Raw genomic sequence first — 14,475 nt, 5'->3', positions numbered from 1 at the left:
TCGTCCATCCTGACACACACATAGGCACTCTCACTCTCACACACACACACGCACGCACGCACGCACGCACGCACGCACGCACACACACACACACACACACACACACACACACACACACACACACACACAGTACCGGATGGATGAAATAGCCTTGTATCAATCAAGTACATTGATTTTTCTTCTCTTTTGGAGAGGAAGGGGCTTAAATACCGCAAGTGCTCTCAAAGGCTAGCTTGAAATAACTCTTTTTCTCGCCTTTGATGGTGTTGATGATCGAATCAGATGGCTACTATATACTACTTTGATCAGGACACTATCTGTGTGTGTGTGTGTGTGTGTGTGAATCTTGCTTTTCGAAAGTTGTTTACAGCCCTCCTCAAAAATCACTTTTCATAAATAAAGGTAAATACAATCAGGCCCAAGTCTCGCACATTCACAGAAAACGTTTTACTTCTGAGTCTAAAATTAGGGGTATATTATAAAAGAATATATTACCCAAATGAATATAATTATATGTATTTTTAAAAGGAAAATTAATATGTTCTTATTTATTAATAATGAAAATATGGTGGAAAATATGTCAGAGAAATGTAAAAAAATACTACTAGCTGGTGAACCTGATAATCTTGGTCAAGCTGGTTAGATTTATTAGACCACCTTAAATATACTGTTGTGTTTTAGTGTCTACAGTTATTGTTTGTCTGATTATATTTGCGTGTGCAGTGCTACAATATGAAGCCTAACCCAGAGGCAGAAGGGCGAGGGTGGGGGCAGTATGGGGGTCTCAGGGCTGAAGCATTAATAAGACAGCTGGGGGTAAAGAGTGTATTCAAAAGCGCACTGTTCCAGACAAGGATTAAATCCTATTGCAGTGTTATTCACGCCCCATTTTCACTTTCCTGATAAAGGCTACCATGGCTGCTGTTACCCCATCCTCCATCTCCTCCAACCTTGTGTGCAGAAGAATATGGGCTCTTGGCCCCGCCTGGGCTAGATAAGGCAAAACAAGGCCCTGTACTCCACTTTCATCTGCTGACGCTTGCTACTAAAATAGCTCCAGTGGCAGCCGCAGTAACAGCACGACAGCAATGTGACTGAGCTTCATACCGGTGGAGCTGCAAGCGCAGCGGCCAACAGACGGGTGGTGCATGTCACAGGGCAAGAGCGAACAGCTGTATAGACTGGTGGATAAACCAACCAGATGGCCCATACAGTAGTGTGATAGTGAATGGTATGTGTATTAGAAATCATTAAGTGACCAAATTACGTATGGCAGACATGCAACATACTGATCTCAAAGCAGACAATGAGGTCAGAGGGAATGGGAAATGCAATCCTCTTAAAGTCACGGGTGGTCTGGACTTTGGAATACAGCGGTCTAATCCAAACCCCGACTGTAAATCCAAACAGAATTCTTCAGGATTACAACATCTAGACTCACCCTGCGGGAGGCCGTCCCACACCTCCAGCCAGTCGTACTTGCACTCGCCCTCTGAGCCTTGCAAGGGGTCGTTCTCCAGGTCAAAAGTCAGGAAGGTGAGGGTGACATCCATGTGAGGAGGGACGATGATGATGAAGGTGCACTCCAGATTGTGGGGGTATTTGTCAGGGAATCCAGGTGACTCGATCACACCTGATGGACTTGTGAAGTTTCTGGAACAGTCGGAGCCTGGAAGAAGAGAAATCACAAAATATGTGATTACAGCAGCTGAAACGCACCATTACGTGCATATGTAAGACATTATGTGTTTGTATTGACCAAAATCTCACAGAGTGGACTTGTTCTAGGTCAACGGTTCTCATTTCCAGTCCTTGCGCCACCCTGCTCTGCACATTTTGTATGTTTCTCTTATGGCTTCAAATGTTTGTTCTATTTGAACGTAAGTGCCCTGCGAAGTGGACATCACAGGATATTCTGCCATGATTCCAGTTTGAAGTGAACATATGTTCCATTCAAAGTCTATTGTAGTGTGCAAGATGTGAATTTAAATTGCATTTATTTACAGAGGTATATGTTGCCACACTTGTCAGTGTGTGAAGACGTTGTGCAGCGCAAATCCGTGAATGAATGTTACGAAGTGATGTAAACTTCAACAGATTTCCCCTGCTCAGGGAGTAGGGAGCAGTGAACACTGTGTAGGGATCATGTCAATGGGAACACAGTTCATGCACAGAGCTCACTTCTAAGGAGCAGATTATCTGAATCAGGTGTGTTAACAGAGAGACGTGCAAATTATGCAGAGCTGGGGGGCGCGAGGACTGGAATTGAGAACACATTAGTTGCTTTCTTTTGTCTATCACACACAGAGAAACAGACACACTCGGTTAGCTTTCTGACAAAAAAGATATTGATGTAAATAAAAAAGCGGAAAATTCATCAAAGTGAAGCTTTAAATTTGCACAGAAAAATCGTTCATCTACAAAAGTGTTGAATTAGAATGATTTCCCATCCTTGCAACTGCTGTCAATATTCAGCTCCCGCTATAGTCTGGGACGGCACTCAGCGATTCTCATGCTGCATGTTTGTGTCCAATGAAGGAGAGATTTCTGTGACATAGACAGACATACTGTATGTTAAGGTGTCATTTTAGGACATGATGTTCTATGACATGCATCTCAGTTTAACTTTGTGACAGAGCTGTAAAAGCAAATACAATTTTTCACTCTCTTCAATTTTAGCATTGAAAAGTCTTGATTCATTCCAGCGAAACAGTTAATTCAGATGGTCCTTGTAATAAACGTATCCATAAAAAGGTTAACCGAATGGAGTCCCATAGACAGCATTCTTTATAACAGACCATTTCTATATTTTAGACTTTTATATAATTTGGATTTATTAATGCATTTTGATTAATGCACCTGTATAGTTTCAAGCTGTTATTAAGCCTATGTTGGATAGTTTTTGGCCTTGTATAACAGAGTTAGTGTTCCTTGTATGCTAACACATGCTTCACCTTCAGCCGTGACACACGTCCTACACACCAGCATTTGACACGATGCACAGCATCTTTATGTGTAACGCCACCTTTTCAGAGGTATGCAGAGTCACACTGCTCATACTAATGCACAGAAGGGCAAACACATGCACACATATCGACACACCACACATGCAGTCAGCACATGAAGTCCCTTGATATTTTCCTGTAATCTCAAAGGATCTAAGTTTGAGGCTCAGGAAGTGCCACTCGCATTATTTAAAAATAAAAGTACAGATGAGAGAGAAAGTAAGAGAGATAGTTTGAGGAGCTGTCAGGGGCTGAGGGGGTAAAATATCAATAGTCCAATCTGTGCCATGTTTTGGACTCGATGACTGTATACAGATACACTTTTCAGTAAACATCAGATGAAGATCACATAAGTGCAAACTTTAATTAAGGGTCTGACATGATCACAGATGGATTCATCATAGCCACCTCAGAGTAAAAAAATAAAATAAAATTGGGACTATTAGTAATTGCAACAATTTTTCTAGAAGAGTAATTAAAATTAAACTGCTTTTATTTATGTATTATTAATTATGAATTGTTATGTAATAGCTTATTTTTGTTAATAGCATTTTTTAAATAAGTATTTATTTTTTAATTATTGGTTTATTATATTTTATTTGTATTATTATGAATTAATCTCAAAGGTGCATTTTCCCTTTGTCACTGCATTAGTTTCCTCTTTAATACACTTTAATACCACAAACATTTATTTTTCATAATTGCAATTTTAAATCTCACTATCGCGGCTTTATAACTTGTAAATTTGACTTTATATCTCACAATGTGAATTTATTTTATTGAGTGCATTCCTATAGCTCAAACATTTATGAATGGAGCTAGAAACATTATAGTCAAAGTTTCAATTCCCAGGGAATACACAAACTGAATACACTGCCAAATGCATAAATGTTTATTTTTTTTCAACTTTAGCTTACAATTTCCTTTATATTATTTCTTCTAAGGCTGTAACCAGCTTCCATAGAGTTTGGTGGTGACAGCTGCGTTAATCACATATTTTTAGGGAGGCTAATATGTTAGACAAGGGGGCCTGAAGCCCCCTTAAATAGGGTCGCTTTGGCTCGTGCACCCAGGAACACACAGGAAACCAGGACCTGTCTGGCACCCAAACAGCTGAGAGAGTCAGGTCCCTTAGAGACAGCAGGCCAGGGTTAATATTACACCCTCCTGCATTAATACAGCACACTACATCTGTTCAAGGCCCGCATGTGTATGTGTGTGCATGTATAAATGTGTCGGACTCACATCCTTGGCTAATGATCATGCATTTCCACTAGTACCTGCTTGCAGACATCTCATGTTTGAATGTTACAGTATTTCTCTGTAACACACACATGCTCTCTTTCCTTATTGTTTCTCCCATTTGCAGTGATCAGTGATATAAATAGCTCATTACACACAGTATGTTTACATGGGTGAAACACAGCTCTAAAACAATTCCCAGCACAAAGACAGGGACTGATCCAGCATCTTATTCCTGTCCACACAGCTTCTCTTTAGCAATGTTACATTTTGCAAAGTGTACTTAGGCTTACTTATAATTCTTCTTTTGGAAATGGGGATCAAATTAATTTCAATCACAGACATTAAGTAAATCTAAAACCAAAATTAATGGCCCTTTCATGCATTGGGTAAAATTACATTTATATTTAATTTAATATAAAGTTTGTACCAGATGTCAATCCAAGAATTTGATATGAAATGTTTGAGTTCATATTTAGACTTTTGGTCGCACTATGAAAATCTAATGATTTTGAGATCTCATTGTTTACTAGAATTGTGATACTAGTATTACTACTACTACTACTACTAGTAATAATAAATTATTAATAATTATTCAGTAAAGAAATATAAAAATAACCTTTTAAATATTTTTTTACACTTATTTATTAAATAAATAGTTATTTATCTAATTTTATTTGTATTATTAATTGAAAATTAATCCCATTTGTGAATTGTCTTTTCCTTTTATCGTTGCATTTTATTTCCCCTCTTTCCTTGTCACTTTAATAGCACATAAACACAGTTGTGTGAAAACAGCCAGACGGGCACGTTCCCTCCATTACTGGGTCAGTTGTGCTGTCACACGCCTTTACCCTGCAGTGGTGACATTATGCTTTACTACAGCTTACTTCTCAGACGGGCTGTCTGTATGTGTGTGCATATATCAGAGCGTATATTTGAGTGTATGAGACCCTGCCAGTCATGCGCTGACCCCTCATACTCACGCCATCTCAGACGGGCAGACAGTATGCCAGACCCCCCGCTGAGCTGCTACTGTACTTGCCTGAAGTATGCATGAGTAACCCAGACGCCATCAGCTTTTTTATTGGCTCTCATTAATTCATGTTAGTGAGCATGGTAAAAGAAAGCAGAAAGATGGGGAAACTCTCCCCCCATCCCTCTTCCAGCAAGGGAAAGCTGCGTCTTGTGCGTTGGAGGCTTAGCGTCGGGATTGGCGTGTATGGCTTGGTCTGTCTGTGGCCAGAGGGAAAAGGGGGGCTGTTATTAAGAAATGTTGCTGGGTAGAATAGGAATGTTTGTCATGGATGAGTGAATGGTGTGTATGTGTGTAAGAGATTACAGTATACTATATGTGTGAGGTATGCTGGCATGATTTTGATCTAAGCCATACAACATACATTACATGTGCAATAATGCAGATGTGCACATTTGTTTATGAATATGTGTATGGGGATTCCTAGCAATTAAAAATCACTTGCACTTAAGCAAAGTTTGCCATTATCTTAATATTTGAATTTTTTTTTTGTTCATTTGTTCAGCATTTGTTTCATTTGATTCCATGGACAAAACGCAAAGCGAGAAATGTCACAAACTCCTTTTCCACAACAACAACGATTCATAGTGACCATGTCTGTCTATGAATATATTTTAAAATGTCATTTATTCCTGTGATGACAATTTTATTTGAATTTTCAGCATCATCACTCGGTTACATGATCCTTCATAAATAATTTATTATGCTGATTTGCTGCTCAAGAACAAATTCTTATAAAATCTTATCAGTCTAATCAACATTGAAAACAGTTGTGCTTAATATTTTTTTCCAGGATTCTTTGATGAATAAAATATTCAAATACACAATTGATTTGAAATAGAAATCTTTTGTAACATTATAAAAAGTCGTCACAATTTTATTCATCTTTTTTGAATTAAAAAAAAAAAACACATTTAATTGGTCTGGTCTGGTCACTATAATTCTAATAGTGAAAGTGATGCAGTGACTACTAGATGAGCATCACTATGACTGTAGGACAGTTGCGTTGTGAGCTGTAATTGCCTATTCTAGAACTCCACTGATGAAGACCTGATTGGCTGAGAGTATTTATATTGTAACTGTGGCAACAGAATCATGTGGTTAAGTGTGTGGTTGAGTAATCTAAGTGCTTATTATGAATGAGGTTCAGATGTAAGTCAGAATGTAAGGTCACTGGGCTTTCTAACACTCTGAATGCAGCAACTAAACAGAATAATGAGGATGCCTGATGTTGACCATTTGAAAATAAATGTTTGTTTCGGGGTGTTTTCCCATGAGCTCTTCCTACTACGCACATTAATTCTGCAAGATAGGAGCTGGCCAAAGCTTCAGACAGCTGAAGAAATAACACATCATTTTACTCTCAAGGGCAGCGGCTGAATCCCCAAGCGTGGTGGCACAGGTAGCTGTCGGGCAGCTCAAGGGCAACAGGGTACTGATTTCCTGTGTGCATCAGGCGCTGGGGAATTGATGTGGTGTTTCCACCCAGCAGGCTGTGCAACACAAGGCGGACACACCTCCAGGCTGTGTATTTACCCAAGATCCCTATCACTGCTAGAGAAAACTTTCCTAGCCACGCCAGGACATGTCCAGTACACTCACCACCAATACAAATAAACAACAGTTGCACAACATTTGGATTCTGGGGTGTGTTTCAGTTGCTGCTGCTGTTTTGTATTTTCCTTTTTGTATAATTTCTCCTCTCTCTTTTACTAAATTTCTTTCTTTCTTTCTTTTATTAATATACAATTAGAATAAACATACAGCAGTACTGCATTTATTTGATCAAAATATTGTAAAAAAAATAAATAAATAAAAATAAATATAATGAAATATTATTATGAAACAATTAAAACTATTTTAAAATGTAATTTATTCCTGTAATGGCAAAACTGAAATTTCAGCATCATTACTTTAGTCTTGACTGAATGTCACATGATTCTTCAGAAATCATTCTAATATGCTGATTTGCTGCTCACGAAACATTTGTTATTATTATTAATGGTGAAAATAGATTTTTGTAGAAAATCAGTTTTCACGATTATTCGATGAATAGAAAGCTCAAAAGAAAAGATTAGAAAAATAAATATTTTGTAACATTATAATTATCTTTACTTTTTAAAAGTCGAATAGTATTAATTTATTTATAAAAAACTGACCATAAACTTTTGAATGGTATATATACACATTTACACTTTTTAAACAAAAATACAAATCTTTATATAACACCAAATCATTAAGCCATAAACAAACACACTTCTTCAAATTTATCAAAATTCAGTAAAAACAAAAAAAGATCTCTTTGTCTTAGGCTACGTTCACACTGCAGGCTGAAACGTCCCAATTCCGATTTTTTTGCCCCTATGCGACCTGTATCTTTTCATGACAGTCTGAACGACACAGATCCGATCTTTTCAAATGTGACCCAGGCCACTTGGGTATGTGGTCCTGAATCAGATACATATCCGATCTTTTGAAATGCGACCTCCGTCTGAACGGCCAGGCCACATGTATCTGACCCGTACGTCATTGATACGCTACAAACGTCATAATTCTGCATTGAAGTAGGCGGGAACGAGAAGATAAACTGATGAATTCTGTATTAGTGAAGCCACTCACATCAGTATCCCACCACTCCTGGATGCGACTCCGCACCCACACGGTTCTCTGTACCGACGTTGCTAACACTGCTCCACAAAACGCCATGGCCAAAAACCTTGCTCTCCTCCTTCTTTTTAATTTTCTTCTTAAAACGAGAAGATTGTAATTGTGCTGGCTCCGTTGGGAAAATAACTTTAATATTGCAAAAAGAGCTCCGCTGTTGACTACACTGTTGTTGACATCCATGTTTAACGTTAGCTACTTCCGCAAACAACGAGTGACGTCGTTGAGCGTTGAGTACTCTTCTGCACATGCGGGTCACTTCTGGGTCATTTCACGTTCACACAGGAGATCACAAAAGGTTGCATTTATTTGGAAATGTGAACGGCCTTGCAAAAAAATCTATTTTTTAAAAAAAATCGGAATTGAGCATTAAGCCTTGCAGTGTGAACGTAGCCTTAGTGTTTGATCACGCACACATCCACACACACACTCCCACACATTTTCACATGCATCCTCTGAATATAATGAGATCTTGCTAATGTCATGGCAACTGCGAGCTTCCACAAGCCAATGGGTCTCATCATTATTTCTTGTTTATGATGTAAAAAACCTGCGACCTGCCGTTGTTATAGTGTTCATCACTGTCTCCGTTCGTACCTCTGCGCGGTGTTAGCCAGGTTGCTATGGAGCTCTCACACTATCAGATCACACTCAACAGATTGTGTCATCACTTCCTCCGTAAAGCGGGAGGTGTGGGGGCTCTGTTCGCAATAAAGTGTTCTGAGATCTCTCAACATCGGGTGTCCACACTGAGTTAGTTTAGCTTGTCGTCCATCTGGTGGATCTCATGAAAGACTTGCTTTTGTTTTTCAGTCCCTCAGAAGCAAATCTCCTCTGAAGACCTGAACCCACCAACTGCAAAGTACTAACTACTCATCTCCGACCAATTCCTTCCTCCAGCTTCATGACAGCTGCTCTTTACGGCTGTCCCAGTACACTACTGTGGGGAGCTAAGAGGAAAGACCAACACACATGTTTGTTAGTAACCCCAGCTGCCCTGCCCCAGCTGACCTCAGGGGAGGGTAGATCAGGAGTCAATTAAAGAGGCATTCCCGGAATGCTTTCAGAAGATTGAAAAAGGAACAAGGGATGTCTCCATGCTGTTTATTTAGCCTGCCAGCAGCCGCTTTGATCTGAATTTGTGCCGGTGTGTGTCGATCAGGCTCCGTGAAGGAGAGAGTAATCGTATAGTATAAAAAGTCACCAGAGGTCAGCTACAGTAAATCTGGCTGCTCAGAGGGCATTATATCACTGCAAAGATTTTAGCAGAAAAAGAATAGAAACATTATATATATATATATATATATATATATATATATATATATATATATATATATATATATATATAATGTTTCTATTTTTTTATATATATATAGAATATTCAAATAATCAAAACAAAATAAAATGGGCAGTTGCGCGGACCACCAATAACATCAGTGCATCTTACATTTTGATTGATCAGGGTTTAGAATTGAAGAATTGTTTCTTTTTCATTTGTAAATTAAAAGTTGTCACCCTACAGGAAGTATGAATTAAAACAAAATAAAAAAAATTAATTGCAGGATATGCCTTCTGTATAAACAAAATGTTACTTCACCTTAGAAGAAATAAATAAACTATATTTTTCTATAAACTTTTCAAAATTATAATATAATATCAATCGACTCAATCCAATCCACCTACCAATCCATCTATCCACTTTCTTACTTTAGTCAACTTTTCTCTAAAAAATTCCAAATGAGACTCGAGGAAAAATATAAAGCTTGTCTAGATAAACTTTGCTTTTGTTGTTAATAGAGCTGCAACTAACGATTATTTTTTCTGTTGACTAATCTAACGATTATTTTTTCGATTAGTCGACTACTCTAACGATTATTTTTATTACAATAAATAATTAATCTAATGTTCTTTTTTGATTAGCTAATGAATCCTTTGGATAACTTTACAAAAAATATAAGTACAACTTCTAATATAATATTTCAACCTTTATTCATTTTCAACCAATGTGGTTGAAGTTTTTACAGTATACAAAAATAAAGAGGCAAAGAAAATTATTTTACTATGGTAAATATGCGTTTACTATAGCGTTCATAATTAAACCACATTAGCCACAAATTTACAGTTGTCTGAGACGTCATGAAATGTTCTTTAGCATCACAAACCATAAAATGTAGTCAGGGTTCTGCTATGGTTTAGCATGGTTTCCAGAGCTCTTGAGCTGATTCGGGGTAGCTCGGTGGTTTGTGACTGTTGTCTCATGGCGCGCTGTCTTTTAAGGGGCCGTTCAGACATTCACAAGTGTGTTATTTCCAATGTAGGCGAGCGGTATGCGCGCTCGTAATGGAAGTGACGCGGTCGCGACGCGCACGCGAAAACAGACACAGGTGATCATGCCAATAACTTGTAATCTTTATAAGAATATCAGAATCATGCAATGAGCAAGTCTGCGTTTATTAGACACTTAATAATATCGCATCAGTTTGTGCTTTTAGAATCGCCGAATCTGCTGCGGCCGTTCCATCACATCTGCAGCAGAGACCTGAAGTTGGTCAGTAGATCACACGGTAACCAGTTTAACCGTAACACCGGAGAGCGCCAGGATGTTTTCCTCTGAGGTGCTCGTGCATCGCATTTGTGCTGCCGTTGTACACCATATCGGTTTTGCAAATGGAACAAAGGGCCATTTTATTTGGCCTCTGTTTAAAGTATTCCCATACTTTTGATAACAGTGGTCTCGGTTTTTGTGATAGAATGCAACTTTCTCCATTCCCAATATGCCATTACGCGAGATGTAAACGGTGTGAAGCGTCGACGCATTTCACACACTTCAACGTATTTTTGTAGTCGACATAATCGTTGACGTCGACGCATCGTTGCAGCACTAGTTGTTAAAAATTACAGTTATAAAAATTTCAATTCATTTTCATTTTACTTCCTTACATTCACATTCAAATTGCAAGTATGCATCCTGTTTGCTACCTCAATTTGAATTAAATTCAAATGAAATAACTCAATTGCAATTTGAAAGGCATTCAGAATTTACTTCTGAACGATGCATAACCTTGCAATGACCTCCAGCGATAAAAATACTCCAGAGGAAAGGAGCTTATGCTGACCACCACATTTGATCCAATAACAGCTTTTCCCTCAAATCCTTAAAAGCCATTTAGAACTTGTCATAAATGGTAATCCTGTCTTCCTGCTTCAGAGCCTTTCCCTCCAGTTTAAAAAAGCGAATCTACACTTCTACATCACAAGTAATAAAATAGGTGGGCTGTCAATGACACCACGCTGACCAATAGGGACTCTTCCCTCCGACGGACAAAAGCCAATCAACACTTCTCAGGCAGGTGGGATTTGACACATAGCAGCCCATGCTGCAAGGAGTGGTGGGTACTGGGCAGATAAAGGAAAAGGTGAGGTATGTGTTGCCTGTGTGAAAGGAAGAATTTGTGATACGTGCTAAGAGAGACAGTTGCATCAACACAGAATCCTGCTTTCTTTACAGGCTCAATGGACCCACATGAACTCTCCCCACAGTTTAAATGCTTTGTTAGTACAAGCACTTGAACAGAAGACTCTAGCTTTAAGCACACAGGAGAGATGCATGAGCAGCAGGTGAGGCATTGACACTGCATTGCCTATGATAAACTACACCTGGTTAGCACACACTTACCTGTCTTATAGATTTCATAACGCAGCGAAAACCCTGCCCCTTGGTGGGCATAGTCAGAGACGAATTTGATGAGCAGAACTGGGCCTGATGAGATGATTGCAGGGGGTGCGATGTTACTGCAGTGTCTCCCCAACAGATCAGCACTGTCTGAGTTCCCATCCCGGATCTCAATGAAGTCATACCTATGGAGAAGAACAAACATAGGGACGTTTATACAAGAGGACAAGAGCATTAGGCAACCATCAAATCATTCCCCATGTTCCCCAAGCTGTGTGACTCTAAATGGGAACAGATACCAGATCTTGTGCTAGAAATACTGATACGATAATTATGTTAATGTTATGGGCTGGGTTTCCCAATAACGATTGATCTTAGAGCTTAAGAGCGTTTTCTACGAGTAATTTTGCGATCGTTCGTTATTGTTTCACGTGCGTTTCCCAACAATGCACTTAACAAAGTCGCACCTAGCTGTGCTTTAAGTGCTACTTAGAGTCGCTATCCATTTATCAAGTGCTGAAATGTTGACGATATAGAATGGCTCTTAATTATAGTACACTATTGTTTATTGATGTTAACCTACTGCTGCGTTCCAGACAGACAACTTAGATATAATAACTATAACTATAACACAATACAATATTATAGTTTATAATATTATACTTTACATAATAATATATAATATACTTTATATATTTATATATTATGTTAGGTAAAAATTTTAAGCCAGAATGCACTGTAAGTCGCTTTGGATAAAAGCATCAGCTAAATGTATAAAATTATTTAAATTAATTTATTTATACACAGTATAGATAGAGAGAGTAAGACGTTATTTCAGATCAAACACATAGCTGGTTTTCGTGCACTTCAGCAAGTAATTGACATATTTTTTCCCCCATTCTTTGAAACATTTAATTACTTATTTTATTCTTTTTTTGTTATATTTTTTTCAGTCATTTAATTTAAATGTGTATTTCTATATTTGTGCCCTTTTTAATTATTTAATTTACGAGTCATAAAGTGTACTATAAAGCACAATCAAATCCTTATATTATAATCACATTGCACTTGAATCAAGTTAAAGGTGTAATCTGACGATTGTCCTGCAGGTGACTGCATAAATCTGTCTTCTTACGATGCACTTAGGGCTTAACGATTACTCCAGAGCACTAGTAGATCTACGATGATTTTTAAGTGCTACTTAAGTTACGATCCTTTTGGGAAACAGACCGTAATATTTAGATCAGTACGGTCGTTTTTACGAACTTCTTAGGCTTACGGAGCTTTTGGGAAACCCGGCCATGGCCAGTTACTGAAAATTGAAAAATTTAATTTAACATTTAAGTTTACATTTAGTGTTAATAAAATATTTTATAGCTTCAAGTGATGACAAAGGCAATATAAAAAGAAAAATAGAAAAAAAAAGAACATTGGCAAACATTAACTGATGCCAATAAATAAAACACTCTAATACTGGCAGCAATGTTTTGTGCATACTCAATTTGAAGGCAGTCCATAATAAGAGTTCCTCATAGAAACAAATTTAAAGATTTTTTTCATGACTGTAAACTCAACATCACGTGTTAGAGAACTGTCTGTTCTGCTGCCTCTACATAATGAGTTTGATCTTTTCTTGTTTTGTTTTTTACCCTCTTAAGTCTCAAGATACAAACAGCCTTGCAAGAAGAAAATAGAATGGGATTGTGTTTAAAAGGTGTTTGATCTCAATTAACTATGAAACTATGTCACACCTAACACGCTCTGCCTGCTTACTAAAATAGATTTTTCCTCTGAAAAGCTTTCAAAATTGACCTGATGGCAGGTAAATTAAAAACAGCTAGAGAATGAGAAAACGAGAGAACTAAAAAGAAAGCCAAAAAAAAAGCCCATCAGGTGTATTATCTCTCTTTTGAAAATGTGAATCAAAGAGTTTCTTTTTTAAAATAACACATCAGACAGAAGTGATTCTGGGTCCAGCTGGCAGGCAGCGAGGGTAAAAGCAGTGTTACTTAGCACAGTGCTGTCATGTTAATAAGGCTGAGGTTTATGTAGCTGTAGTAGCAGAAGAGCTTGACTCCACAGAACAATTTGAGCCTCATTTAACTACCAATTCAGCAAGTCTGTGTACCCTCCAAACATCTGTACACTTCAGCGCCAGAGAGTAATTGTCTAAAACACTGATCCAACTCAAGAGACAAGTGCACAGACAGAGAAATCAATGAGCCTTGAGTTGAAGAAACTATACTTTCTCTCCTCTGACATATTTATTCAGCAAATTATTAGAGGACAAATGCATTAATCTGTCATAGCTTGGTAGACTTAAGGGAGTTCTCAGTAATGATTCACTGACATGCCAACTGAAGTCTCATTGGTTTCTCTTAAAATGTATTAAAAGACATAAAAACAGACACAAATGAAACACAAAATAATGTGGTCAAAAGTAAGTGGACTTCCTTGCTTGCTTGCTGAATGCTTGTCAAACATTTAAGGGTGATTAAGTCTTTCTTTTTATTTCTTATGTGTTCATATACTGTAGACTAAAAGTTTGTGGTTGATAAGACTTAAAATATTTTTTGAAAGAAGTTTCGTATGCTTACTGTAAATAGTAATGTTATGAAATATTACTGAAATATTAATGAAATATATAAATTAAAAATTACTTTTTTCTATTTGACTATATTCTATATTTAAATTTGTTCTGTGATGGTAAAGCTGAATTTTCATGCTCAGTATTAAGCTTTTTTTTTTTGTGGAAACATTGATGCATTTTTTAAGAATAGAACGTTTAAAAGAACAGCATTTAGAATGAAATGAAGTGGAATTGACTGAATTCAACAGGCTGGGAAATGAAGCGT

At 37.6% G+C, this 14,475-nt stretch overlaps 1 protein-coding gene across 2 annotated transcripts in view; it reads right to left on the bottom strand.

The window, feature by feature from the left end:
• LOC132152771 (neuropilin-2-like) overlaps window positions 1-14,475 on the bottom strand; it is a 77,135-nt gene that overhangs the window by 45,723 nt on the left and 16,937 nt on the right. For both annotated transcript variants that reach the window (XM_059561646.1, XM_059561644.1), the window contains exons 3-4: window positions 11,624-11,805; window positions 1,442-1,669 (exon numbers count right to left, since the gene is read on the bottom strand). In XM_059561646.1, the coding sequence (XP_059417629.1) occupies window positions 1,442-1,669; window positions 11,624-11,805 (410 nt within the window). The remainder of the gene's footprint in view (window positions 1-1,441; window positions 1,670-11,623; window positions 11,806-14,475) is intronic.

The sequence above is a fragment of the Carassius carassius genome, chromosome 11 (assembly GCF_963082965.1).
Source record: "Carassius carassius chromosome 11, fCarCar2.1, whole genome shotgun sequence".
NCBI lineage: Eukaryota > Metazoa > Chordata > Actinopteri > Cypriniformes > Cyprinidae > Carassius > Carassius carassius.
Note: the sequence above shows the minus strand (reverse complement) of the source record. Positions and strands in the feature narration are given on the sequence as shown.